This window comes from Scleropages formosus, chromosome 25, assembly GCF_900964775.1.
Source record: "Scleropages formosus chromosome 25, fSclFor1.1, whole genome shotgun sequence".
Classification (NCBI taxonomy): domain Eukaryota; kingdom Metazoa; phylum Chordata; class Actinopteri; order Osteoglossiformes; family Osteoglossidae; genus Scleropages; species Scleropages formosus.
The window spans coordinates 17,182,559-17,208,078 of NC_041830.1; the positions used below are offsets into that span (position 1 = coordinate 17,182,559).

Consider the following 25,520-nt stretch of genomic DNA (forward strand, 5'->3'; position numbering starts at 1 on the left):
ACTCACATGCACTTATTACCTATTACTCCCCCCAACATGCCAACGGCTGCAGATATCACATCCGAGATCCTGGGCTGCAGGCGATCACGGCGGACAGAGAAACATACACACACACACAGCAGCTCAGGTAAGAGCACCTCTGAGAGCTGTGGCTCACGCTAACCCCTCACTGTCGCTAATGGGTGATGCTAACATGCATGCAGCACAAGTCCATGTTTATATCCATGTGGAGACACAGGAGAGGGTTCACTGTATGTCCCTCCTACACCACAGTGCACCTGAGGGACAGAGACCCTGAATTATGTACTTAAGGCCATGCGCTCGTAGGTATTCCTAGTCACCTGCTCTAACAACACCATAACGCGTACCAATCATGTCACAGTGTTTAACAGTTTTTCTTCATGAGTGCAGAACGTCGTGTAAAAAAAATGCTGTTTGTATTGATTTCTAGCTGGACTCTGTGTGGTCTCTGTGGGCTCCCGGGGGCCTCTTCCTCCAATGAACTTTACCACTTTATTTTCTCATTAATAATTGACGGGGACTTGAGCAACCTGGTCAAACTCCTCTAATGTGGTGCTCAGGATGCGCGGTCAGGGCAGCACACGCAGCTGGGTCGTCGCATTCTTCCTGTTCGCAGCCGCCTGCACCGGAGCCGCTCACCCTCTGGAGGACGACCAACCTGCAGCAGGTGAGTCATGTAGGCTCTTGGTTACAGGGGGGCATGTCATCTGCAAAGAGACCCCCCACAGTCAGCCCGTGCTTTTGTTGGGATCCCAGACCTGTATGTGGTGGTGGGCTCCGCGGTCTCTGTGCGCTGCGAGGCCGGGACAGGGGCCGAATGGAGGCGAAATGGAACAGAGCCCCCTCTAGGGGTGGTTCTGAAGCTGGACAATGTCAGTCTGGAGGACGGAGGACTCTACACCTGTCACACGGCTGGCGGAGACCTGCGGCGGAAGCTGTCGCTGCAGCCAGGCTGTGAGTCTCTGTGCCAGATACAGAATTCCCCATGTCCCAGTGTCCTTGTATTACTGTCCCCTGGGTCGCCCCTAAGCCCTGTGACCCCTTCTGGATTTATGTCTCTGACATACAGACCCTCCGTCACCTCCCAAGGTCCACTGCTGGTCCCCTAACTACCCTTTGAGTGTCATGTGTTCTTGGAACGAGGAACCTGAGCCCATACTACCGACAAACTACACTGCCACCTACAGGTGGGGAGGACACTGTCTTGCTGTGTGACAGAGCTTCCCGTGAATGTCACATGTAGTCAGTGAGTACAGCATCCTGCAGCTCAGACGATTGGACAGGTGTCCAGTTTGATGTTGCTTTACGCACTAAATTTAAGTTTGCACAAATAGCCATTTTAGTTATTCTTGGTCAGGGTGGCAGCGGTGTAAAATAAAGTAAATGTCCTTGGTGGAAGCAGAGAACGGGTGCTGATCGCTCTTCCTCCCTCCAGTTTGGAGAACTCTGCGGACGTGCGGCCGTGCCACAGCACGACGGGCCAGAGTCGCGTCTGCCTGCTAAGGGGGGCAGAGCTCTTCAGCATAAAACCCCACATACTCAATGTCACGGCAATCAATCCTCTGGGCTCGTCCACGCGCCTCCTGCCCTTTGTCCTGGAAGACATTGGTGAGCTACTCAGTGGCCCTGGTGAGCTCCTGGGAGGGGGGCGAAGAAGGGCGAGGACACTGTAACACCACTTTGCCCTACCTTGTGCCCCTCAGTGAAACCGGACCCTCCAATGGAAGTCAGGGCGGTTCCTGTCATGACGAAGCAGCTGGTCGTGGAGTGGTCTCCTCCTGCCTCCTGGTCCACCCTCGTGCACTTCCCTCTTAAGTACAGAGTGAGGTACCGCCTGGATGGAGAAGATATTTCACGCACTGTGAGTTTTACATGCCTCTATCATCCTAGACATACTGTAAATGGACCCATGCCAGGGACTTTTCAGGACTGCATTTTACCACCATAGTCGATATCCTGTTTCGATGCATGTCAAACAGTGTGTTTTTAGACGTGGTATGAGAATGACCCTGTAACCTTTGACCCCTCCACCACAGCTGGGTCCATATGAGTCCACGAGGATGGTGCTGAAGGGACTGAGGCCTGGGAAAACCTACCATGTCCAGGTCTCAGCCCAGGAGCTGCTGGACCTGGGACAGAGCAGTGACTGGTCTGCTCCCGTGAGTGCCACTGTGTCCCCGCAGTGACACAGCAGAGGCCTCCAGGCTGTCAACACACACACACACACACACAGAGCAAGGGGCACACTGGGACTCATTAGCCCTCAAGAAACACTTTCTCTCACTGAGGCTTTAAGTGTGACTTGCTACACACACACACAAAATTAATATATGTATCTCTCCAAATCCTTAGTTACAGAAGACATATGAAGAGCAAATGGTCATGAATAAATGAGACATTTGAACCTTCCATCATGTTTCTATGTTTCTGTAGAATATTAAATACATGTTTGGTGTGGGACAAGAAGTGTGTTGTATGCAAAAATAACAAGCCAAGGGATGAGCAGCTGAATGCTGCTATATCCAGGGAGTCATGGGGAGATAGATACAAGGTACATCAAAAAACAATTCAGTCATGCCCACAGATGAGACATCTGAGCTCAGAATTATTGTTACTCAGAATACTCACGCAGACACATACATCGACAGAACTGCAAGCCCAAGGACAGATTTCTCCTTCTATATGTTGAAGACCCCACAAAATGAGACCACCAGATACACGGTGACTCGTGTAAAGACAAGGGCTGGAGTACCACTGGATTTTTAAAACCATTTAAAACAATTACTTAAGGAGTTAAAAAAGGTACATAAAACATGGCGCCAAGCTGGCCACTGATCTGTTTGTTAAAAGCAAATAAAAGGCTAATTGCACATGTTTTCAGAGCAAACTGAGATATGTGTCAGTACCTTGTGAGATGAGAGCTGCTGGCAGGTTGTCCTTTGCAAGATCACTGCCAATCCCCAATGCATCACTGCAGAGAAACAGCAGAAAACACAGGCTTTCTCTTTGGGAGCATTTGCTTCATATTTTGTGATTCATTGCCATTTCACACACACACACAGAGTCTGAAACTGCTTGTCCCACGGTGAGCTGGAGTCTAACCCGGCAACGCAGGGTGCAAGGCTAGAGAGGGAGGGGACACACCCAGGACGGGACGCCAGTCTATCGCAAGGCACCCCAAGCGGGACTCAAACCCTAGACCCACCGGAGAGCAGGCCCTAGTCAAACCCACTGTGTCACCGAGCCCCCTTGTTTCCCTTTAATTTTTGCCAATTATGCATAAACTGTTACTATGTTATTACATTTCATGTACATCAATAAACAGAAGCCATCACACACTCCTGTTTTATAGATCAGGTTGCTTCCTGATAGTTATTCATATCAGCAGCGGCTCAGTCAGTGTGTATCAAAGCTGTGTGAGCTGATTTCATTCATTTATGAAGGGAAAACATAATTGTATGAATATCGATGATGTTGAATTTTGATGCAGTTAAATATACTATTTATTAAAACGCATATCACGTAAGATTGGAGGAAAGAACAACCGCTCAACAATAGCAACCTCCCTGCAGCGCTGAGAAGAATGTCGGACGTTACGTCACCACTTAAGGGCGTGGCTATGTGCAGACGTTTAGTTTGTAGGCGTGGCCGTTTGTTCGGCTAAACCAATCAGGACGGAGGCGGCGGTTTGAGTTTAAAATCTGGCACGCGGGTGTGTCGTTGACTTCTGACAGGACTGAGAATTCGTTAATTTTGTCAAGAAAAACGGAAAAAAGAGTTTAAAGAAAAGGGCCGAAAATGTCAAAGAAACAAATCTACTACTCTGACAAATATACGGACGATGAATTTGAATACCGGTAAGTTTTTCTGAGGTACACGTTCACACTTGGTTTCATGGAAAAAATAATAATTTTCAAAACGTTTGGAGATGATGGTCTGTTTTAGAATATTTAATTTAAACTCGGAGGTTAGCTAGTGAGATCTAAATTATTTACATTTTTACGTAGTATTATTCCTAGTGACAGTTACTGACGAGAACTGTCTCTGCCGAGTGGTTGTCAGTTCTCTGTGGATAACTGTGTCTGACCTGATATAGGTGGTAAAAAATAAATAACGAAGGGGAAAAAACCTCATATTTTTATGCTTTTGTATCTAAACGCTTTGTACCTTGTGGATCTGCTTGCCCGTTGATTCCACTCGCTTCGTCGCTGTGACGTCGCAGGCACGTGGTACTTCCCGAGCACCTGTCCAAGCTCTGTCCCACGTCGCACCTGATGTCGGAGCAGGAGTGGAGGAACCTGGGGGTGCAGCAGAGCCAGGGCTGGATCCACTATATGATCCACAAGCCGGGTGAGTCCACGGCGACCCGCACAGGCCAGGGCTGAAAACGGGGAGGGCGACCCGTGGTAACAGCACTTCCGCTGCCAAAGGAGGCACCGGTGGCTTCGATACATGTAACATGTGCAGGGGGGCGTAATGGTTAAAGCCCCCTCTCTGCAGTAGAAGGTTCTTGTTTCAAATCCTACTCCTTCTCTAATATCCTTGATCACTGTATTTACCCTGTAGGTACAGTAAAAATATCCTGCTATATAATGTTTAAAATTGCTGTAAGTAGCTCAGTGTACAGTGAACCCAGTTCTGAATCCCTAAAAAAACTCCCATTAACTTGTATGTTAGAATTTCTTACAGTACGGGTTGCTTCTGTTATGTTAAAATGAGATGCTTAATAGACATCGTGCGGGTTTTTAACTGGCAGCTCCTTTGTGGTCTTGCTAATGTGATGTTAAATAACTACTGTGAATATTTTGGTTTAAGGAATGTAAATCTGACGTTTCAGAGCCTCACGTGCTCCTGTTCCGACGGCCTCTTCCCAAAGAGTGAGGAGCAAGGAGATCCCAGGGAGAACTGCACACACCCACAAACAGGCCATATGTGGATGTCTGACACAGGCAATTCCCTTTGTTTAATGACTGGGTTTTAGTCATCATTCCCTAATGAACCCAACACTCCTGGATGTAAAGAGCATGACTATATACCCAAGGGCCACGCAAGCAGATGCACCCTCCCAAATAAGTATTATGGGTAAGTTATGGGTTAGATGCATTGTATAACATGGCAGAAAAATGTGGTGCAAATGGAACATATCCCCAAGACTGCTCAGATGGATTTTGTTGACTCAGTTTACAAATATTGAGTATTTACTAATTGAAGGGGTTTGTCTGAGAGTGTAAAATGTTCAAAAGAAATGGAGGTGCACAGTAGATTCTGTGACATTGATGGTTACGCAGACATTCTGTGTAATACAATGTTTGGTCAGCTTTCTGTCTGTTCTGTTGTTTCTTGACTTGCAGTATTTGTTATATCTTTTACTGATTAAGCAGTACAGAAAACATGCTTCATTTATTTAAATGGTTTCAGATGAGATGTATGACACTGAAATATTTCAAGGGTAATATTTTGACTAGTGACTAAACAGTGTTATGTGAAGAAATACTGATTAAATGTTTCTCTTTAACAATTTTTACTGTGTATATTAACTGTTTTGTATTTTACTGTTGTATTAAAATTGAAAATAATTTTCTTCCCACTTTCCTGATTTTCTGTGATCTGTTCATGCTTTTACTACTTAAGAGAATTCCAAGACATACAGAGAAATTACATTAATTTTTAAAAAAATGTCAGCTTTTATGAGTACTTCTGGTTACAGTATACTCCACACTCTGAAAACAAGTCAGACCCCACTGTCTGTCTTCACTGTGTCACTCAGTCTGTTGCCATGGGGATTATTGTACGTATTGTCCAGTTGATGGTCCTGGTTCAGTTACATTTACATTACATTTGCATTTACATATTTAGCAGACACTTCTCTCCAAAGCGACTTCCAACAAACTCTATGTAGTGTTATCAGCCCACACACCTCATTCACCAAGGTGACTTACACTGCTAGATACACTACTTACAATTTAATTGTACAATTTGTACAATTAAATGGTAAGTGCAACGGGCACGGTTTTATTCGGCAACATTTTGGTTTCTTTGTAGAGAGGGAGACTAGAACTGACTGCTGATGTTCAGTCCAACAGGTCCACCACCAGCGGAGTGACAAACTCTGAGTGCCTGATGCCCATGGAGTAGGATGGGGACCGCCGTTTGTGGGACATTACCCTCTCGGGGCTGTAGGCACCGGGGCCTGGCTTCTGGGTGCCGTCCCTGGGGCCACTGTGCCGACCCAGCATGGAGTAGGCGGGCTGCCGGGGCAGGTAGACGCCAGGATCAGGGCGGTTGTACTTTCCAGGCCCCGGGGTCTGAGCGAGGTCCTCAGAGGGGCCCCCAGACCTGCAGCGCCCCGCGATGGTGTAGCTGGCACTGTTCGACTTGTTGGGCACCTGACAGCCCATGAGCGCAGGGAGGGTGTAGCGGTTGGGGGCTGGCACAGCATCCACAGAGCGGTAACGGGTGCGAGAACCCATGGTGTAGGACGGAGGCCTCTGATGGTTGTTGAGTGGAGGAGCGGCCTCGGGACTGTAGGCTCCGGGTCCCGGAGTCTGGAAAGTTCCAACTGCAGGAAGGACGTGTGTTGGTGAGCTCAGGGATGACGGCGGGGTCGGGTCACAAGCAGGTCCACCTACATGACATCACTAGATATCACTGGCATCGTCTCAGCATGTGAACTGTTATGATCATTTATTCAGTTCTTGCACTGAGAATTACGGTCACATGCTGTCTTACTATGGTGCAATCCCTGACAGCTCTGCTACTCTTTTGGACATTTTTCAGGAACGTGCAAGAGGACATACTCACCGGACCCCCTGGATCTGCCCTGCATGGTGAAAGCGGGGACACCATCCCTTCCGAAACGGGTCATTTTGCCATCGATGTGATACTGAGGCCCAGGGCTGGAGTCTATGAAATACACTGGACAGGACACACTTAGAGGGGATGGGGCTCAGCGGAGGGCAAGTACAGAGGGGGTTCTGTCTCCTATGAGGCCGTCAGGGTGTGGAATTGCACGGTGAAACTAATACGATTCAGCAGCTTCCTCATCATCATCATCTTTCATAACATTACCCACTTTTAATAGAATGAGAACAATTGCACTGATTTAATCAGATGATGCCTCAGGGCTTGAGCCACATAAAAGTACTTCTTTGCTCTTTCAAATTCGCAGTTCAGTGGCTTAGTCCTCTGCCGTGTGCGCTACCCCTGCAAGGCTCCAATTACTGATTTCGCTTAACTACTCTGTGAGGATCAACTCACCTAACCTTTATCCTTAAACTTTACCATTTTGAGCTATTTGATACATCGATCTGGGGCCAGCCGCTCAGGGCCTCCAGGTGGCGCTGTCGAGCCACCGTTGGGATCAGGAGACACTTACTGCTGCTGCTCATCCTGCTGTGGAAGGAGTACGCCGGGCTGGAGGGCTTCGTGAAGTCGTGGCCAACAAAGCCGATGGTCGTCGGGAGGGAGTAGCGGCCCGGTCCGGGTCCTAGTAACATACACATGCAGGCACGTGACGGGACACGAGGTGAGACGCCAGTGAACCCCCCTAGGAAAGGTCAGATGTCAAGCTGTCTCAAGTGGACACCTCTGCAGTAATTGTTGAGGCAGAGGAGCAGCGGCACGCAGAAACCAGGTTCACATCTTCGACTTCAAAGCGGCTTCTCTTGGACAAATGTACCTGCTCAAGTACAGCTGCATATTTAATGAGCTTCCTGTTACTTTAAACCTGCAGTCTGATCCTTATGGTTTACAGTAGAGTCAAACACGATGTTGTGGAACCATCAGTGATGTTCCCGTCACCAGGAGATAAAGTACATTAAAGAGTGTGTACACACACAGGCTTACCTTGTTGTCGTGCAGCTATGATGGGGTGTTTTCTCTCCATTTCCCTCATGGTGAGTATGCACACGTATGTGTGTGTGTGTGTGTGCGTGTTGTGTGTGTGTGTGTGGGCTCACTGGGGAGGTGGGGTGCAATTCTATCCACTGCCCTAGATGAGGACACAAGCTGAGGTTCTCGCTCCCCTACAGCCTCGGTCCATGTGACCTTTCACACGGTGTGACCACTTCCACACACAGCGTTCAAGCAGAATATGAAATATGAAATCAGACAGTGATGGAGCACAGAGTCACAGCGCACAGAGCTGGGGTTGTGTGGAGAAGAGCAACTCCAGCTGGTGAGGGGATCTGACCAATCCTGCGGCGTCTGCTCCGGTCTTCACTCCTCCTGGAGGCCCGATCCTGTCCAGTCCTGATCCAGTCCTGCCGGCTGCTCCACCAAACGCACGAGGCCTTCGCTGGAAAGATAAGAAGTTGTCCAAAGATGGAAAGAGCGCCACTCTTCCTGCCCGTCTGCTCCCTCTCAGCCGCATGGGGCTCGCGGTTAAATAAGACCGCTGACATCACCAGGACTCGTCTCCTGTGACACCGCTGGCGCTCGGCAGTCCTCGCGGCAGCGTGCAGGCCAGCGGATGGTTGCCAGGGCAACAGCCCCCAAACGTTCCGCCTTGCTGCTCAGGTGAGTCTTTACACGCGGTCGACTCGGCGAGGGTGACAAACGAGTCGAGTTACGATCGCGATATCAGAATTATACATACAGCGCCTGCGAGGGGGCTAGAAGTTCCTCCACTTCTGCTGTCTGTGGTCAGAAGAGCACTATGGAAAATCAATACTGATACAAATGTTGAGCTCTTTAGTTTTCTGTTGTAGCTCGTCAGGCCTCATTGACCTCCTTGTTGCTCCATTTTCGGAAAAGTGCTCAAGGAAAGTTCTCATCTGACATCTCCCTGTCAGAGTGTGACACCACTAGCTGCTTTTGATGACATATTTTCACAAATCGTCAACTGAACCCGACCTGGTGGAGTGATGGACACAGGGACAGCACTGGTCTCCAGGGGCCCCGACGAGAGAGCAACATGGACCACAACCGCGAGCCGCTCATGAATGTTATTAATGAAGAGGAGCCAGAGGACACCTGGTGCAGGTAGGGTAATTGGACTGGGTGTGTTACCACCGAGGGCAAACACACGGCAACTGGCCTTCGGTGTCGGGTTCCCACAGCAGACCGGGTGAAGCCCTGGAGACGGTAGCGACTAATAAGGGTCCGGACGAGACCCAGGATGGGACCCTGGATGGGACACTGGATGGGACCCTGACTCGGGGGAAATAAACCAGAGCGCAGTAGATGTTGCCCTGACTCTGCTGCACTTCATTTTATGTTTCCTATTTATAGTCACATGACATTAAAACAAAATTTTTTGCCCAAAGCAGCAGATTACCAGTTACTGATCATGGACTGCTGGTGCTTTCATTGTCAGGGATAAAAATTCCTTCTTTGGTATCTTAATTCATTTCAGACAACATATTTTTCTTGGGAAATAAGAATAACGGTAATTTGACCCCCTCCCAATGGGAATTTACCCACTGGGGTGGTTTCGTGGAACAATTGAACCCCCGAAATGCGGTGAGTCTGGTGTCCAGTATACAACAGCTGTACGTCGATCCTGTTCATAGAGCCGGATGCTTCCCTGAAGCGAAGGCCCTTCTGCCCAGGGGTCGAGAGCCGCTCGTCTCCTCGTGTCCAGATCTTTAACCGCTGTGCCAGCTGAGATGAGACATGAGGCATCTGTAGCGTCCGCCTTCCAGTAGGGGGCAGGTTTCCACTTGGAGGCTGGACCCAGGACAGAGGTGTTGCGAGAACGCTGCGGTGAGACTCTGCTCTCGGAGATCATCCTGCGGTTAAGAGGCATTTGGACCAAACCCGTTCGATGGGTTTATAATAACTGCAGCTGGCCCGGTTTTTAATGATGGGGCGTTGCTTCGCCTTATTTTCCTGCAGATGACATAACACTGAAACGTTCCTGCTGTCACATTTCACCTCCTCCACTATGTAAATAAAGAGCATCTTTCGGACGCTTCCGGCGTCTCCGTGGCTTTTCGGTTCCTCGCGTTGCGTGAAGAAGGAGACGCGTTTCACCTCCTACATTCCTCGGGCTCCTTCGTCGCCACGATTTATCACGCGCGTTCGGCAGGGAGAGTGGGCGTTGGAGTGTTTGTACCGAAAGAAATCCAGCGCTCGAGGGAACAGAACGGCACAGTTCTCTTTAATTTAAAAACGGTCTCGGCGGCCTTTTATTTACACTCCTCTCACAGTTACCGTGGTTACCGGCATAACAGAGAGCATCATTAGCTGGGGCAGCAGGTGGCTCAGCGGTTAGAGAGACGGGTTTGAATGCCCCCTTCTGCTGTAGTAGCCTCGATCAGGGTACTTACCCTGAACTGATATAGTAAAAATGACCCTGGAGTGTAAAGGGGTAAATTAGTGTATGTTGAACTGCTATGGAGAAAAGTGTCACATACAGAAACACGAATGGACTGAATAACCGATTGTGTCCAAACTCAGGTTCCTGTACAGTTAACTACCCGGAACTAGTAACTTTCAGTAGTACCGTTGTGTGACTCCTGGGACACGGCCGCAGATGTGACTGAACACACAGGGAACGGAACGCTTCACGCGTCACGTGTCAGTTTGCCGAGGGACACGGCTGCCCGTAAGGATCGCTTCGTTTTTGTTGTGAGGAAGTATCGGTGTGCGTGGCTGCCCTTGACAGGGAGTGTGTCGTCATACTGCGTGTGTGTTGCTAGGTGTGACTACTTTTGTGATCCTGATGCCTTCAGACAGATCAGTTTGCTTTACACACACTCAGAGTCTGAAACCACTTGTCCCAAGAGGGGTCGCAGTGAACCGGAGCCTAACCCAGCAACACAGGGGGGCAAGGCTGGAGGGGACACACCCAGGACGGGACGCCAGTCCATCTCAAGGCACCTCAAGCAGGACTCGAACCCCAGACCCACCAGAGAGCGGGACCCGGCCAAATTTGCTGCGCCACCGCACCCCCCGTCTCATTTACTCTCCCCATTTACTCTGGTATTCTGGCTTCTGCAGCCACCCAATAGCGTGGGGTTGCTGGTCTCTGGCACCAATCCGAGCGCCTCATCTGCAGCGAGGCTCCTCCCCCATGAGTGTGAGGACAATGCGCTGGGGTTCCCTGCCCCCCCCAACCAGACTTCCTCCCGCCGCTGATATTGCACGAGGCATCGATTTGTGCGTATGTTGCCATGCAGTGGGCCGCCCTCCGCATCGCTGCTGCAGTTTCGTGCCGCAGAAAGACGTCACGTCGGCCGGGTTGTGCGGGCAGGGGGGGGCGGGGTGCCGGGGGCACCTCTCTGGGAAACTCACATTACACCTTTGAGGTGAGGTGAATGGCCGACTCCTGCAGAGACAAAGGCAAGCGGGGGCGGTTTCTTCACGCCTGTCTGAGTTCCGCTCCATTCCTGGCTGCTGCTTCCAGCACGTGACTTAGGTGAGGAAATATCAGCATCAAAACATTAACATCAACATCAAAATATCAACGTTTCAAGATTTAATTAAATACGGTGACACGATTCTGTAAAAAAATAAACGCAGTAGAAAAAACATCTTCGTACACAATGATTCAGGGTGCAGTCCAACACACACACACACACACACACACACACACACACACACACACACACACACACACACTCGGAGCTGAAGCCTGATGGAGCATTAAATTCATACATCTGTCTGGAAGATTCAAGAGACAGTGAATCAGTGTAATATGGACCAATGAAGTAAAAACACTGTAAATGGAGTGTAAACTGTCAGTGTGTGTGTGTTTATACTGCTGGCTGAAATATGTACTGTGGTACCTCTGTAAAGGCACCTTTAAAGTGTTCCTGTAAGACTTGCTGTACTGTGACGTGTTCCTGGGTTCTCATCTCTGTAGCTCTGGTCAAACTCCACGTACCGTACTTTAATACTGTGTGTAAACGGGGGGGGTTGTCGCGGTCGAACCCGAGTCAGTTACTCCTCTTTTGCTGGAAGCGTCTCCAGATCCATGAGATAAGCAGCAAGTGTTAGGTCTTCACGTACATCCCTACACACACACACCCTCCTCGCCACACGCCAGATGACGTGACGCTCCACACCTCTAATGATAAAGCTCTAAGGCCACGTTCTACACCGACACTCTTCCAACACTCAGCGAGTGTTACGCTCGCAGCGCGACCCTCTCCTTCGGCGCCGGTTCCCGCTGGTCGAGTGTGTCCGTGTGTCCTTGTCCGTGCGGGGGGACGACTCCTCGCTGGTCTCCGCTGGAGGGGAGCGCGGTGCAGCCCTCCTCGGCACACTCGCACGCGTCCCTTTTCCATTCTTGGACCTTTGAAAGAAATCTGGTCGCTGAGCTACAGTTTATCACCCTGCAGAACCTGACATAAACATGCAAAACAGAACAAAGAACTTCAGAAACAATCCATCAAGTTGAGAAAGATGATGCCAGTGGCTCCTCAGTTTATGAACAGTTATGAACTGGGACAGCAAGTCTGTTCGTAACTCGTTTTGTTCTTAACTCAAGTCACTTTTACCATTAAATCACTGCAAATATATCTAATAAAAGAGGGCTCTCTCTTAGTCACTGTTTGCTTTATTATTGGTTAGTATCTCTACAAGTCTTGGATTATAGCTATAATAAATACTTTTTAAATATTTTTAATCATTTTCAGCTACATTAAAATTAAGACTAACTGAAAAGGAATTAATGTTTTTTTTTTTTGAAAAATTTGTCTTCACAAACTGCTATTCAAAGCAGATTGTTTACAGATTCGCCCCATGAATACATGCAACATTCGTTATTGATCACGAACAGTCAGGAACAGGAGACAGGAGCCGTAAACACTGTGGAAGTGAGCGGACTTGAGGTGGCGCCTCCACTTTTGTTTGGGTGCTCTGTAGCGCCATCTCCCGGCTCGGTGGTGAAACTCGGGTCGCTTTCACTCGGCTACAGACATATTCCGAAAAGGAGCCCAGTGAAGTAGAAGAACGGGAAAATAACATAACCCGGAAGGTGTAATGTGATCGTTCATCGCGCAAAGAGCCGGAGTGTGAGCATCGTTATTGACAGGCAGAAGCGAGGCGGCAGAGAGGGGCTCCTCACCCACCTGGTTGCGCGTTTTGTGCGATTTCTGCAGCCAGACGCGCCACTGGTCGTACAGCTTGATGCTCACGCCGCCGCAGCCCGCGGCATGTTCGCGCACCCAGCCGAAGAACTGCTTCAGCTCCCGCCGCAGCGCCGCGTTCAGCTCACCCGACTTGGGGTCACATGACGCGCTCAGGAGCCGCTCTGAGGAGGGAGACCGGGGTCAGGCGTACCGTACGGCGCTCTGTCCGACCTTCTTGGTGACAAACGCGTTGCTGGGGCACGCTCACCGCTCCGGGGCGTTGACGCTGCCGTAGGGTTGCTCCACTCGCTCCAGATGCCCGTCTTTCTGGAGCCGAAGATGCCCACGGGGTTGCAGCGCACCTGGACAAAGTAGACGGTGTCCGGTCGGAGTCCCGCCAGTCTGCAGGACGTCTCATTGCCGACGTCGTCCACCACCTGCTCGGGGAGGGACACGGGCAGCCCGCTGAACACACGCGGTGCCAAGGGACCGGAGGGGGGAGCAGGGAACCGTCAGGCCTTCTTCACGGTACCCTGAGCCATGTTTACCACGTGTTTACCTTCCAGTCAGTGCTGTCCTCCAGCCGGTAGCGAATCTGGTACTTGGCCTGGAAGAGGAAGTCTTTGAGGGCGGGGGGGCTGCTCCAGCGCACGGTCAGCTGGTCGTCCAGCTCCCCGACTCGGCTCACCCGGACGTCGGCCGGGGGGTCCGTGGTCACTGTAGACACACACGAGGGAGGGTGAGACAGTATGGGACATGAAGATCGCGGAACGTGCTGCCGATTGCGCCAGGTTACCGAACGGGCCGATCGTCCCCCGAGGCCCGGCGTTGCACAGGTGTCCCCAAACACCTTTTCGCTCAATTTCTTTTGCTAGCGGACGTCTCTCCCGGCCAAGACATCTCCGTCTCGCCTCGACCTCACAGAGCCGACTGCACAAAGACCGAGCCCCAAGCAAACCCGCTCCTGAGGCTCACCGCTGGCATCCGCCGGGGAATTTGAGGCGTGCGCCGTCTGCTTGGCCTCCCCACGCTCCCGTGCTCCCGCCACCCCGCCGCCCCAGCGTTTTCCAGCCCTCCCCGCAAAATGAAGGATGATCCTCTTAGCTCCGGCGCAAAGCCGCATTTGAACGAACGCTGTCGCCATCATAAGAGCAACAAAATGTTCGCGGTTCAAAAGGAGGCAAAATGCTCAGGACTTTAGTGCAGCTGCTAAAGAGGCTCTCCGGTAAACATTTCATCGAGGGCAACCCGAGTCTTCTGGAACATACTGCACAAGGTCCCGTTTGCTGCCGGGGAATGTGCGCCAACGCGCCGCGCCGGTTTCGTCCGTTGGGCCCTGAGCTAAGTGTGGGTGAATTCCGAGCCTGAACATTTCCGTTGCCGGCGAGGCGTAGAAACGGCGCGTAAGGAGGTGCGTCACACCTCTGGCATCCTGCGCTGTGACACATCCCGGATCCAACTCGGTCCCGCCCCCAGCTAGGAACCCTACCTCCTTCCCTTTTCAGGGTATGGCCCAGAGAGCCGCTGCACCGCCACGCCGCTAATTACCGCACCGTTTACCCCTGAGTTCCAGTAGTGCAGAAGCTCGCAGGGCTGCAGCTGCGTGCGGCATTTTGGACCCTTACAGCGTTTATATAAGCGAAGTAGCCTTGCAGTAAAACGTACTTCACCGCCATCTAATCACCGCCCTGCTGCGTCACTGCCGGTTTGTGCGGCATCCATTAGGAAAGGAGACACGTCGGGTGTGTCGGTGGGTCTGCAGCTTGTCGTCACCTGCCAGCCATCGCCGGGCCTTCATGCTTCAGCAGCCAGGCTTTATGTCGTGTGCGTGTACGTGTGTTTGTGTGTGCGTGTGCATTTGGACTAGCAGGAGACATGCAAGCGTGCTCTGCACGTGACCCGTGGCGAGGGAAAGGGCTACGCCCACGCCCATCACGCCGGAATGAGCCAGAAGCAGGCCGGAGGGGCGTGGCTGCGGTTCGCCCACTCACCCACATCCAGGATGTCCAAGGTGATGACGTCAGAGGTGGCGGAGCCCAGCTGGTTGGAGGCCTCCACCCAGATCTCGTAGGGTGTGAAGAGGGCTAGGTCGCGGTGGATGTAGCAGCTGTAGGGCTCGGCGGTGCCGCGGGGCTCGCACTCCTTCTCCCGCCCATACCACCTGCAAAGCGCACGCACGTCTGTTAGGGCTGTCACGCACACGCCGCACTTCACACTTCACACCAGGTGTGATCTTCTCACCTGAGCCGGTACTTCAGGGTGTATTTGGTCCTGATGAAGGTCTCGCCTTGTCCGCCTGGCACCCATTTGCAGGTGAGGTCTTTGGTATTGCGGGACCAGCAGGTCAGGTTCACTGGTTTCTCAGGAGGCACTGGGGCAACAATGGAGAGACATTGGACTGCACTGCGTGTCCCTCTAAAGGTTGTCCTCCTCACGTCCTTCACAGATTCATGGAGCCAGAACCTCCAGCACTTTTCTAAAATCTTCTAGAACACTGAGCAACATCTTGTCATTAATCTGCCTTTGTGTGTATTCATTTTTTTCATTTCTTCATTTATTCATATATCGGACGCAACAAAGGTGCCTCAGCAACAAACGATGTGTTTTAGGCACACACACAGGACTACGGACACACAGCTTGTGTGTGAGACACCACCATGTTGCTGGTTTGCATCCCTCCAGTCGCTCCTACAGAAGTGACATTCAAATAGCAAATACATAGATAATCATAGCAGATGGTGTTGGACTCATTGATGGATCAGGAGAGAAGTGGCTTTCAAAGAAATGGGTTCAAGACCCCTCTTCGATGTGGGAAGGATTCAGCAGCTCTGAGGGACAGAGAGAGTTCAGTCCAACAGAATGTGGACCAAAGGACACTGAGTTTTGGACCCCTGTGAGTGGGACCACCAAGCAGGCAGAAGCGACAGATGAGAATCCTCCCCACCTCTCCCACAAACTTACTGCCCACATAGAGGCAGGAGCCGGCCAACACGTGACCGCCGCCAGAGTGACACACCAGGTTGTCCCCGGAGGGCTGCCGCGAGCCGCTGAGGCGGGGCAGGGTGACGGCGAGCGCAGTGGGACCGACGACGCTGTAGGTGGCGCTGGGGAGCCGCCGGCCGTTCAGGGTCCAGAAGAGCTGGCTGGCGTGCAGACCGAGATCAGAGCTCACGGAGCAGGTGGCCGTCAGGGTGGAGCCGATGAGCAGAGCGGGGTCCTGCGGGACGACGGCCGCCACCTCTGCGGGGACAGAATGACAGCGTTCGTCGGTGTGTGCGACTTACGGAGCCGGAGCGGGTCTGTCGAACCCGGATCTGGGCTCACGGGGGTCCAGCCCACCGCTGAAGTGTAGAGCAGACGCTGCTGAAGGAGTTGCTTGTTGATACACACGTGTGGAAGGACACCGATAGAAATTACTGTAGTAAAAGCATGCTCCTTGTTTTCCATGGTAGTGCACTGGTATTACTGCCTTACCGTGGCCGTAAACCCGATTTACTGATCCCGTCCCGCTGTGTGGAAACACAATCCACACACACTGTGCTGTGTTACTGTGTGTATGCTATTATTATTTATTAAATTATCGGATACTGTTCTCCGAGGTAACTCCGAGGTACAATGTCAGCTTTGTACGCTGTTCTCCTTACACCGATTTACCCCTTTATACAGCTGGGATCCAAACCCAGCTCCTTCTGTTCAGAGGCAGCAGCTCTTAACCGCTGCACCATCTGCAGCCCCCACTTGGCCTCCTGGTTTGCGGACCAGTCCAAATGCACGGGACACATTATGTTAAAAACGTGTTAAGCACATTCGGTAATATAAATGTCCCGACTGTTATTATCATTCCCCTGCTGTGTGTTTATTTGGTTATAAACGGTAACATGTTGGAGTAATACATCACACGTGTAATGGGATACGATCACAAACAGGCCGCGGAGAAATGTTATGATCCACCGGCCAAGCCGGGGGGGTTTGGCCAAGAGACCGTTGCAGCCAGACGGAGCGTCACGGCGAAAACATGCTTTCCGAAATCACGAGCGGTGAGCGTAACAAATGTAAACGAGTGTAAACCGGGGCCGTTAATCCAAATATGCCAATGAGAGGAGCACTTAGCTCCGTCACTCGGTGCCGCCTCTGTGTTTTGGTTCTCGCCAGGAAATGGACAATAAAGGACTGCGTGTCCTTGAGGCCTGGAGGACGTACGGTGCCCAGGGCAACGCGAGGCCATGGGCCCCAAAGCCTCTGGTGCCAAGAGACAAATGTTGGCGTCTCTGCGATCCATGCCGAGAGTGTCAGGCCTCTGATCTCTGCGCTTGTTTAAACGTGTGTATCCCGTGCTCTCGCCCAACTGGGGATCACGCCAAGCTTCGTTTCCCTGCGTCGGGCTGGGTGGGGGGGCGGCAGGTCTCGCACCCGAGCACATCGACTTTGTTTCGGGACCACGTGCTCGTGAAAATGAGCGTGAACATACAGTGCGTACGCACAGAGAAGAAGAAACACCTTGAGCGCGTTAAAGCGTGACGTGGCGCAAACGCACCAGACCGTGACCAAAGAGGGCTTTTGGGTCTGGCGGCACGTGGACGGAGCCTGATGGAAAGCAGGAAACCAGAACAGCACCGAGTCCGAGCGCCGGATATGGAATACGAAGTGCCAGCAGCTGGAAGCGTCTCGGATTCACGCGGACACATTTTTATATATCATTTTTCCAAATATTATGAGGCCTCCCTGAACGCTGCAAAGTCTCCCAAATGTTTTCATGAAAAGTTTGTTTTCCCTACACAGTCACTTGTGATCGAAAATGTTTCGCTGCGTCGTTACTGTAACTCAGCTGCTGTAACAGTGTCATTATGAGACTGGCCCTTCATGGTTCCCTGTCTTTACCCCGGTAAAATGTCATCAATTTTCATGTGGTAAAGTACCTCGTGGCTCCCAGAACCTCGACTGTGGGAAACAGTAACTGACAGAGCAGCACATTTTACTTTTCCTTTTAAATAACCGCATCTAAAGTGTGTGTGTCTTCAAGGGAAAAGCACTTTACACACTTAATACAGTAAATTTCGCCGCACTCCGACTCAGAGCAGTAAAACACTGTACTTCCCGCTTCACGTTACGTCAAATTAAAGAACTTATTGATCAGGCAGAACTACTAGTAAATGCTAGTAAATGATGTTTATGAAACACTCCCCTTTACTGTATTATTTTCTACCATCTCCCGAAGTGCTGAGGGCGATTATAAACAATTTCCTATTATTATAATTTATTTATTATTATTATTATTATTATTATTATTAATTATTAATAATTAGTTCTTTGTCAGTCATGGGCGCACATTGATTGTAAACTGTTCCCATCCCTGAACAGCCTGGGGTCATCACGACATGTGTATGTTCTCCATGATCACTGTGTTTTACCACAGTAAAATGGGGGTGGTGTGTGTGCAGTAGAGAAGTAGCAGTGGGGACAGTGAGCGTGAAGAACGCACTCGCCGTCACCCTGCCGCTCTCTTCATGTCATCATCGTTATTAATAACCAGCTGTATCCTCCTGCAGCTCGTGCAATAACTATGCGGTGGAATCACCACGGAGCGCTCATCCCTGGGGGGTCACAGCCGCTCGTGGGACTGAAGCGCTCTGCTCTGCTCTGCTCTGCTCTGCTCGGGAAGCGCGCGGGTCATCTCGGTCATCTCGATCATCTGCATCATCATCACATCATTATCTCGCGAAGTTCTTCCACTTACGTGTGGAACCCAGGGCCGGGGACGCGCAGAGCACGAGGAGAACCGCGGCGATCATCTTCCACGGTCCCCTCCTCCTCTTCCTCCTCCTGCTGCCGCTGCCCTCGGGATCCGATCCTCCTGATGATCCTCCTGATGATCCTCCTTCTCCAACTCCTCTCCTCCGTTCACGACGTTTCTGCGGAGACGCAGCCGGTCGGTCTGCCGAGGCGCGCGAGCGCCCTGCTCGCGGAGACACGTGCGCCACGCGCCGAGAAGTTCCGCCAAGGGAAGCGCGGAGCGCAGATCCACGTTCGGCACGGACGGCCGGTCGGTCGGTCGGTCACCTTTCTCCTCCAGCCTCCACCTCCGCGGAAACTGTCGGTCTCGGCGCGGCTCCTCACAGGCTCCTCCCACCGAGTGGCTCCTCACTTCTGTGCTCTTTGTCCTTCTGTCCGGTCCGCCTTCGGCTCTGTCCTCAGTCCCCAATCCCCAGTCCTCATTCCTCAGATCCCAGTCCTCGTTCTTCAGCCCTCATTCCTCATTGTTCTGTCCTAAATCCTCTGTCCTCATTCCTGCGTGTGGCCATAATCCACACACCCGCTGCACTGGAATGGACACACACACACACACACACACAAATGTTGTGTAATCTCCCTATCCCTCCAAGGGAAACACACTGCGGGGGCAAGAAGAACACCTCCGAAGGTAATAATAATAACAACTATTATTATTATTTATTACTATTGTTGTTGTTGTTATTCATATTGTGTCCAAAGGTGTCTATTTTAATTCTTTGGTAACATTTTAGGAACTTGATCATATGGAGACCATCTGGGGTGACGGAAATGGAGAGAAATGAAACAGAGAGAGGGCCCCGCTGTGTGTAGCGGGTCTGGGGTTCGAGTCCCGCTTGGGGTGCCTTGACGAACTGGCGTCCCGTCCTAGGTGTGTCCCCTCCCCCTCCAGCCTCGTGCCCTGTGTTGCCGGGTTAGGCTCCGGCTTACCGTGACCCCACTTGGGACAAGCGGTTGTAGACAGTGTGTGTGTGTGTGTGTGTGTGTGTGTGTGAAACAGATAGAGAGAGAGAGAGTGTGTGTCTGTGCGCCCGCGCGACGTATGCGGGGAGGTGGGGGCGGGGCGAAGCCAATGGGACAGTGACGTCATTCAACGGCACACACCGCCCCAGCCCGGGAGACACCCTCCACACCAGCCCTCCGTGAGCTTCTGGTCGCCCATCCTGCGGAACTTCAATCCGACCCGGAGATGCAGCGGCGCGGCGGCGGGGTGCGCGCGGCGAGCGCGCTCGTGGTGCCCGTGCTGCTGGCGGCACTGGCGACCGCATCCCTGGACCCCTTCGACAACCAGCTCGGGGACATCAGCTACTGCAAACAGCGGTGCGACGCCACCCTGGGGGGCAGGAGCGGCGCGCGGGTGAGTGACAGCTCGTCGCGTGACAGATGGATCCCCCCCCAGCGCGATCCTACCCTGGTGGTACCGTGGTACGCGGGCACGGCCGTGGTCCGTGTCCTGTGGTCCCTCATGGCAGCCGTGGTCCATTTTTACCGCGTTCCTGCGGCCGCGAGCAGCAGCGAGAGGCGTTTTCATAATCATCACACGGTTATATTGTTACACTTCTCGCCTTTGATGTGATCCTTTCATTAGCGGTGTAAACCGTGCCGGACCTCGGTGAGGGGGGGGGGGGGGGTCATCACTGAGGTATTGTGCTGCATGACGCACTGGTGTCTCTGTGTGTGTGTGTGTGTGTGTGTGTGTGTGTGTATGTGTGTGTGGGCGCGCGCGTGCGCGGGGGCTTAATTGGGTTTGAATAAACAAACAGGAACAGACTGGGGTTTTTACTGCACACACAGCCAGCGATAATTATTTTTACCTGTGTGCAAAATGAGGAGCCTCCAGTATCACTGCAGTGATTTTTCACTGACTCCTGCTGAAAGGTAGGGTCACTCCTTCTGCAGCAGGGGCACTGCAACACTGCAACACAACACTGTCGCACTGCAACACTGTCATGCTGTAATACTCTCACTGCAACACTGCGACACTGCCACACTATTGCTGTCACACTGCAACACTGTCATGCTGTGATACTCTCACACTGCAACAGTGCGACTGCAACACCGCAACACTGCCACACTGTATTGCTCTCACACTGCAATACTGTCACACTGCAACACCGCGACACTGCCACACTGTATTGCTGTCACACTGCAACACTGTGATACTGTAATATCTTAACACTGCAGCGCTGTCACACTCTTAACAGTGTAACGCCACAACACTGTATGTAACACTGCAACACTACTACATCCTATCACTGTAAGACCCTACCACTGCAACTCTGTAAACCTAACCATAATGTAACACTGTAATACTGCTACATTGTTACACCGGAACACAGTACAACTGTATGTAAATGGTAATCAGGATAAATTAGCCTCGATAAAAGGTGTCAGCTGAATATATGACAACAATGTTATGCATTACTATATGTTATTTTACGAACGAAAGATGAGGCTCAGAACCCGGGTTCGGCGCTGACCTCGCGGGGGGTCCTTCTCTCCGCTGCCCACAGGACACGGTGCTGAGCGCCTGTCACCGCGGCTGCCGCCTCTTCTCCATCTGCCAATTTGTGAACGGCAACGGCGGCCACAACGCCAGCAGGGACGAGTGCCAGGGAGGTAAGACGCACCGACAGAGGTTCGAATGGTACTGTGGGCCGGTGCAGAATGGGGTCGCAGCTCCAGAATAATCCAGACCCCTTCAGGCAAAAGGGGAACCTGTTGTAGCGTCCGAGTCGCAGACTGACCCGTCCAGCCTCTTGAGCCCACATGGGCCCTGGTCAGTCTCTCTACTGGTCAGTCATTGTACCGGTCAGTGGCTGTGATGGTCAGTCCAGCAGCTCCTGTCAGGAGATTTCAGGTGACTGACAGCAAGTGGACAGTGAGCAGAGGAAGAGGATCGATCGATCTCTCAGAGCTCTGAGTGCAGTCGCCCCTGGGGGGTCATGAGTATCAGCCTGTGGGAGGAGGATAGGGGGCTGGACAAGTGACAGAGTCTCTCATTCTGTGCACATGTGTGTGCGTGCGCGTGTGTGTGCGCACAGCCTGCCAGGAGGCGTACGTACGGCCTGCTGAGCAAGAGGGCTGCCTGAACGGGTGCGAGAACCAGCCAGCGGGGGCCGAGAGCGAGAGGAGGAAGGTGAGTTGCCATCGATTGTCGCACCACCCACTCAACACACACACACACACACACACACGATGTCCATGTACCTGCAGTGCGGTGGTTAAGACCCACGATGTCTTCCCTCCTGGTCCTCCTGCAGCTGAAAGCGATGATGCGCCGCTCCAAACCCCTCTCCGTCATGGACCTGCTCTCCAGCTGGTGCAGTGACATCGTGAGCTCGGCCCAGAGCTTCATCTCCTCCACCTGGACCTTCTACCTGCAAGCGGACGATGGCAAAGTGCTCGTCTTCCAGGTGAGCCTGAGAACCTCCGGGGTCGTGAACCAGCAACCCTGGTCATGAAGGACCCATCTGTTGGCCCCCGTGCCGCTTTGGGCTCCGTGGCGCAGCGACGCTGAGGGCCGGTGGGTGAAGGGGGTGCGCTGGTTCTAATCCAAACCCTTTAGACCCTTTCCTCTGTGTGACGGCAGTCAGGCCTGCAGGTCGGGTTCCTGGAGGAACGTCCACTAGGGGGCGCCTAACGGAGGTGCGCTGGCAGCTGTGTGAAGGAACCTGTGTGGCTTGAGAAGGGCTCCCCCCTCCCCCCCACTAACTCTGGGAACTGAGTTTCCTCCCTCTGTCTGCTCCATCTGTGGTCCATGTGCTGCTGTACGGTCACAGGAGACCTGTGGGAACCGGGGGGGTCGTTCTGGTCAAGGGATCCCACTCTGGTCCTGATCAGTTTCCGCCACAGGAAGTAGAAGATAATGTCATAGAAACTCTGTCAAAGTACGTTTTGAAAACACACCCTTGGGGGGGTTGCAGCCTGTCACGGCACACGTGCGTTTTGTTAGCGTGACCAGAGCAGCGTGAGGGACCTTCTCACTGACCCACGAGACGAGTGGCTAACCCTAGAACCGCCCCAGATTAATGGGCAGGAATTCTGGGGGCAAAGGGGGAGGGGCCAGGAGGTGTGTGTCCAGGTGGCCCTACAGGTGGGGGTGTTTCTGCTCGGAGCCACAAGGGGGCAAAGTGTCTAAAGTGCTGCAGCAACAGGAACAGAAACACTGCAGCTTCCTCTCCAGGGAGAAAGTGGGGCCGCGAACACCCTGCTGCTCGTTGTCGGCTGTGTGTCGGTAGGTAAACGTACAGTGAACAAACAGTAAAGAGGTGAAGTTGTTTTACACTTTGTTGACGTGGAGACGGTCTTCACCCCCCAACACCCCGCAGAGCGAGCCGCAGATGGAGTTCTCCTTCCCGGAGCTACAGACCCCCAGGGTGGACGTGGTGGACAAGGCGTGGTCGGTCGTCAGCTCCAGCACCCAGAGACCCCGCGGTGGTGAGCGAGCCGCTCCGCACCTGCAGCCCCGACGGTTAACGCTCCGTCCTTTGACTTTGGCGCATCGTGATTGTGTCTGTCGGCTCACGTGTTGCTGCGGGTGGCGCTGTTTCCCTACGTGCGCAGGTGCGAGGGAGAGGTCTGCTGCCCGGGGAGGCGCCAAGGGGAGGCGGGGGGCCAACCGAGCGGAGGCCCCACCTGCCGACCACGACTTCCTGGGCTGCATGTCTCGGTGAGGAGCGGTGGGACACGTTTCCCAGAACGCTGAGCGGCAGAGCGGCCCGGTGCACCGCGGTCATGCCTTTACTCTTCTGTCCCCTGACCACTGACCCCTGACCCCTCCCCCATGGATGTGGCAGGCGCTCCGGCCTCCCGCGCTGGATCCTCGCCGGCTGCCTCTTCCTCTCTATCGTGGTGATGCTGTGGCTGAGCTGCGCCAGTCTGGTCACGGCGCCTGACCAGCGAGTCAGGACTCAGGTACGAGGGGGGTACGGTACCGCCGGAGCAGCGTCTGAAACACGCGTGACTCGAGTCCTTCCCATTTCCCTTCCAGCTGAGCATCAATGGGGACAAAGAGTTCCAAGCGGGCCCCCCCAACCCCCTGGGCCCGGTCATCGCCGTGGCCGTGAGCCAATCTGAGCGAGGCAAGGAGGCGGGGCCTCTGCCCGTCAAAGTGGACCTGGACAAGACGGCCCTGTGAAAGGGCGCCGCGTTCAGCCCTCGACCTGGGAGTATCGACCCCCCCCCCCCCCCCCGCACACACACTCCCCCGGTGCTTCATCGCTCTGTTTCATTGTGGAGACTCCGCATCAGCACCAGTCATTTGCTTCCGTCCGTCTGCGGATCGCGTCCCACTGCTGCTGTTCACTTTTCTGCCAGTCAAAGTGTAGATTAGGCCTGCAGAGGTAGGGAGTTGGGAGGGCTCGCCCTTCCTAACAGCAACAACACACACACACACACACACACACACACACAGAGCAAGTTTAGGGCTCATACTCATTCTGCAGCTTTTTCCTGGTCCCATCACAGCCCTGGATGCAGGTACCGAAGTGGCCTTTCACACGCTGGACATAGGTTCCAATCCCAGTTGGTGAAGGTACTTGTCCTAAATTAATGCAGTAAAAATTACCCTGCAGTGTAAATGAGTAAATCAGTGTAAGAATCTTAGAGCACAAGTTGTCTGATGGAGTAATAAATAATAAGCAAGAACATTTTAAGTGCCACTGTGTGTAGAACGAGTGGGTGTGTGTGTGTGTGTGTGTGTGAGGCTTAGACACTTGCTGCACACCGCCCCGTGAACAGCTCTCGGTCCACAAATGCACCGACTCATTCGCTCAGAATCGGCAGGAAACGGCCGCTTTGCACCCGAAGCTTTGATTTGTGGCTATCGATGGGTTCGAATCTGTGGCTCGAGATCTCCACGGCGACGCTGAGTCGTCACTCGTCGTGGTCGGGCGGCAAGGAAGCCGACGGGACTACACACGTGCTGCCGATGAGAGCCGTTCCCGCTTTCCGTGAGCAGCTCTGAGTTCTGTCCTCCTTCGATCGGAGCTGCAGCCTCTCTTTCGGTTCCTCTCACCCTTTGCGTGTAGCAGCAGTGCATGTGCGTTCGTCACGAGGCCCCTGTAGGCGTGCGCGCCACGTGCTCAGCCGTGCGGGACCCGGCCGCAGACGGACCCCGTAGTAACGCTTCAGTGCTGCGAGAAACCGCCGGAGAAGGTACCGGAGGCCAGGCAGTATTTTTCAGAGCGCCAGCGTCATTCGGGGCCCAGTGTCATCATGGTTGTTTTGGGAAACGTGAAACAAAATAAAGTGTTTTCACAAAACACCCAAATCTGTGCTGTTCTCACTGCTGGACACCTGTTTCTCGGACTGTGTTTTGCATGTGTTCTTTGCCGTATGTACAGTAATGAACAACAGGCAGCATCTGACTTTTATTCATGTGTGCAGCATACATACATACATACATACATACATACATTTTCTGAACCGCTTGTCCCATACGGGGGTCGCAGGGAGCCGGAGCCAAACCCGGCAACACAGGGCGTAAGGCCGGAGGGGGAGGGGACACACCCAGGATGGGACGCCAGTCTGTCGCAAGGCACCCCAAACGGGACTCGAACCCCAGAGCCACCAGAGAGCAGGACCCGGTCCAACCCACTGCGCCACCGCGCCCCCCCCCGTGTGCAGCATATTATTGCACAAAAAAACATTTCTGAGCTCAAGTACAAATTCAGAAATGTATTTTTTACA

At 52.7% G+C, this 25,520-nt stretch overlaps 5 protein-coding genes across 8 annotated transcripts; 3 read left to right on the forward strand and 2 right to left on the reverse strand.

Annotated features, from left to right (window-relative positions):
• The first annotated feature begins 54 nt into the window (after positions 1 to 54).
• On the forward strand, positions 55 to 2,849 carry ebi3 (Epstein-Barr virus induced 3). The gene is made up of 7 exons (XM_018731087.1): positions 55 to 127; positions 582 to 688; positions 778 to 975; positions 1,091 to 1,208; positions 1,457 to 1,629; positions 1,725 to 1,882; positions 2,058 to 2,849. The coding sequence occupies exons 2-7, from the start codon at positions 583 to 585 to the stop codon at positions 2,205 to 2,207; spliced, it is 903 nt and encodes a 300-aa protein (XP_018586603.1). The 5' UTR covers positions 55 to 127; position 582; the 3' UTR covers positions 2,208 to 2,849.
• Positions 2,850 to 3,732: 883 nt separating this feature from the next.
• On the forward strand, positions 3,733 to 5,270 carry cks2 (CDC28 protein kinase regulatory subunit 2). Its single transcript, XM_018731093.1, has 3 exons — positions 3,733 to 3,878; positions 4,244 to 4,371; positions 4,859 to 5,270. Exons 1-3 carry the CDS (start codon positions 3,820 to 3,822, stop codon positions 4,900 to 4,902), a joined length of 231 nt encoding a protein of 76 aa, XP_018586609.1. The 5' UTR covers positions 3,733 to 3,819; the 3' UTR covers positions 4,903 to 5,270.
• Positions 5,271 to 6,044: 774 nt separating this feature from the next.
• On the reverse strand, positions 6,045 to 11,276 carry odf3l2a (outer dense fiber of sperm tails 3-like 2a). Of its 3 annotated transcripts, XM_018731468.1 has the most exons (4): positions 11,260 to 11,276; positions 7,397 to 7,507; positions 6,823 to 6,936; positions 6,045 to 6,646 (listed from the first exon to the last, which is right to left on the reverse strand). In XM_018731468.1, the coding sequence occupies exons 2-4, from the start codon at positions 7,407 to 7,409 to the stop codon at positions 6,093 to 6,095; spliced, it is 681 nt and encodes a 226-aa protein (XP_018586984.1). In that variant the 5' UTR covers positions 7,410 to 7,507; positions 11,260 to 11,276; the 3' UTR covers positions 6,045 to 6,092. The 3 variants fall into 3 exon arrangements, with proteins under 3 accessions (XP_018586984.1, XP_018586982.1, XP_018586981.1); XM_018731466.2 differs by lacking the exon at positions 11,260 to 11,276 and having other exon boundaries at positions 6,045 to 6,580; positions 7,397 to 8,615; XM_018731465.2 differs by lacking the exon at positions 11,260 to 11,276 and having other exon boundaries at positions 7,397 to 8,615.
• crlf1a (cytokine receptor-like factor 1a) lies at positions 10,922 to 19,449 on the reverse strand. Of its 2 annotated transcripts, XR_003797334.1 has the most exons (9): positions 18,775 to 19,449; positions 16,002 to 16,280; positions 15,282 to 15,411; positions 15,032 to 15,201; positions 13,600 to 13,757; positions 13,309 to 13,477; positions 13,041 to 13,222; positions 12,033 to 12,262; positions 10,922 to 11,378 (listed from the first exon to the last, which is right to left on the reverse strand). XR_003797334.1 is itself a non-coding variant. In XM_018731469.2 (8 exons), the coding sequence occupies exons 1-8, from the start codon at positions 18,827 to 18,829 to the stop codon at positions 12,288 to 12,290; spliced, it is 1,167 nt and encodes a 388-aa protein (XP_018586985.2). In that variant the 5' UTR covers positions 18,830 to 19,449; the 3' UTR covers positions 12,192 to 12,287. The 2 variants fall into 2 exon arrangements, 1 of the variants encoding a protein (XP_018586985.2); XM_018731469.2 differs by lacking the exon at positions 10,922 to 11,378 and having other exon boundaries at positions 12,192 to 12,311.
• Positions 19,450 to 19,976: 527 nt separating this feature from the next.
• On the forward strand, positions 19,977 to 25,095 carry LOC108921419 (transmembrane protein 59-like). The gene is made up of 8 exons (XM_018730892.2): positions 19,977 to 20,184; positions 21,341 to 21,446; positions 21,872 to 21,966; positions 22,091 to 22,243; positions 23,159 to 23,267; positions 23,394 to 23,499; positions 23,627 to 23,744; positions 23,821 to 25,095. The coding sequence occupies exons 1-8, from the start codon at positions 20,017 to 20,019 to the stop codon at positions 23,965 to 23,967; spliced, it is 1,002 nt and encodes a 333-aa protein (XP_018586408.2). The 5' UTR covers positions 19,977 to 20,016; the 3' UTR covers positions 23,968 to 25,095.
• Positions 25,096 to 25,520: the final 425 nt, after the last annotated feature.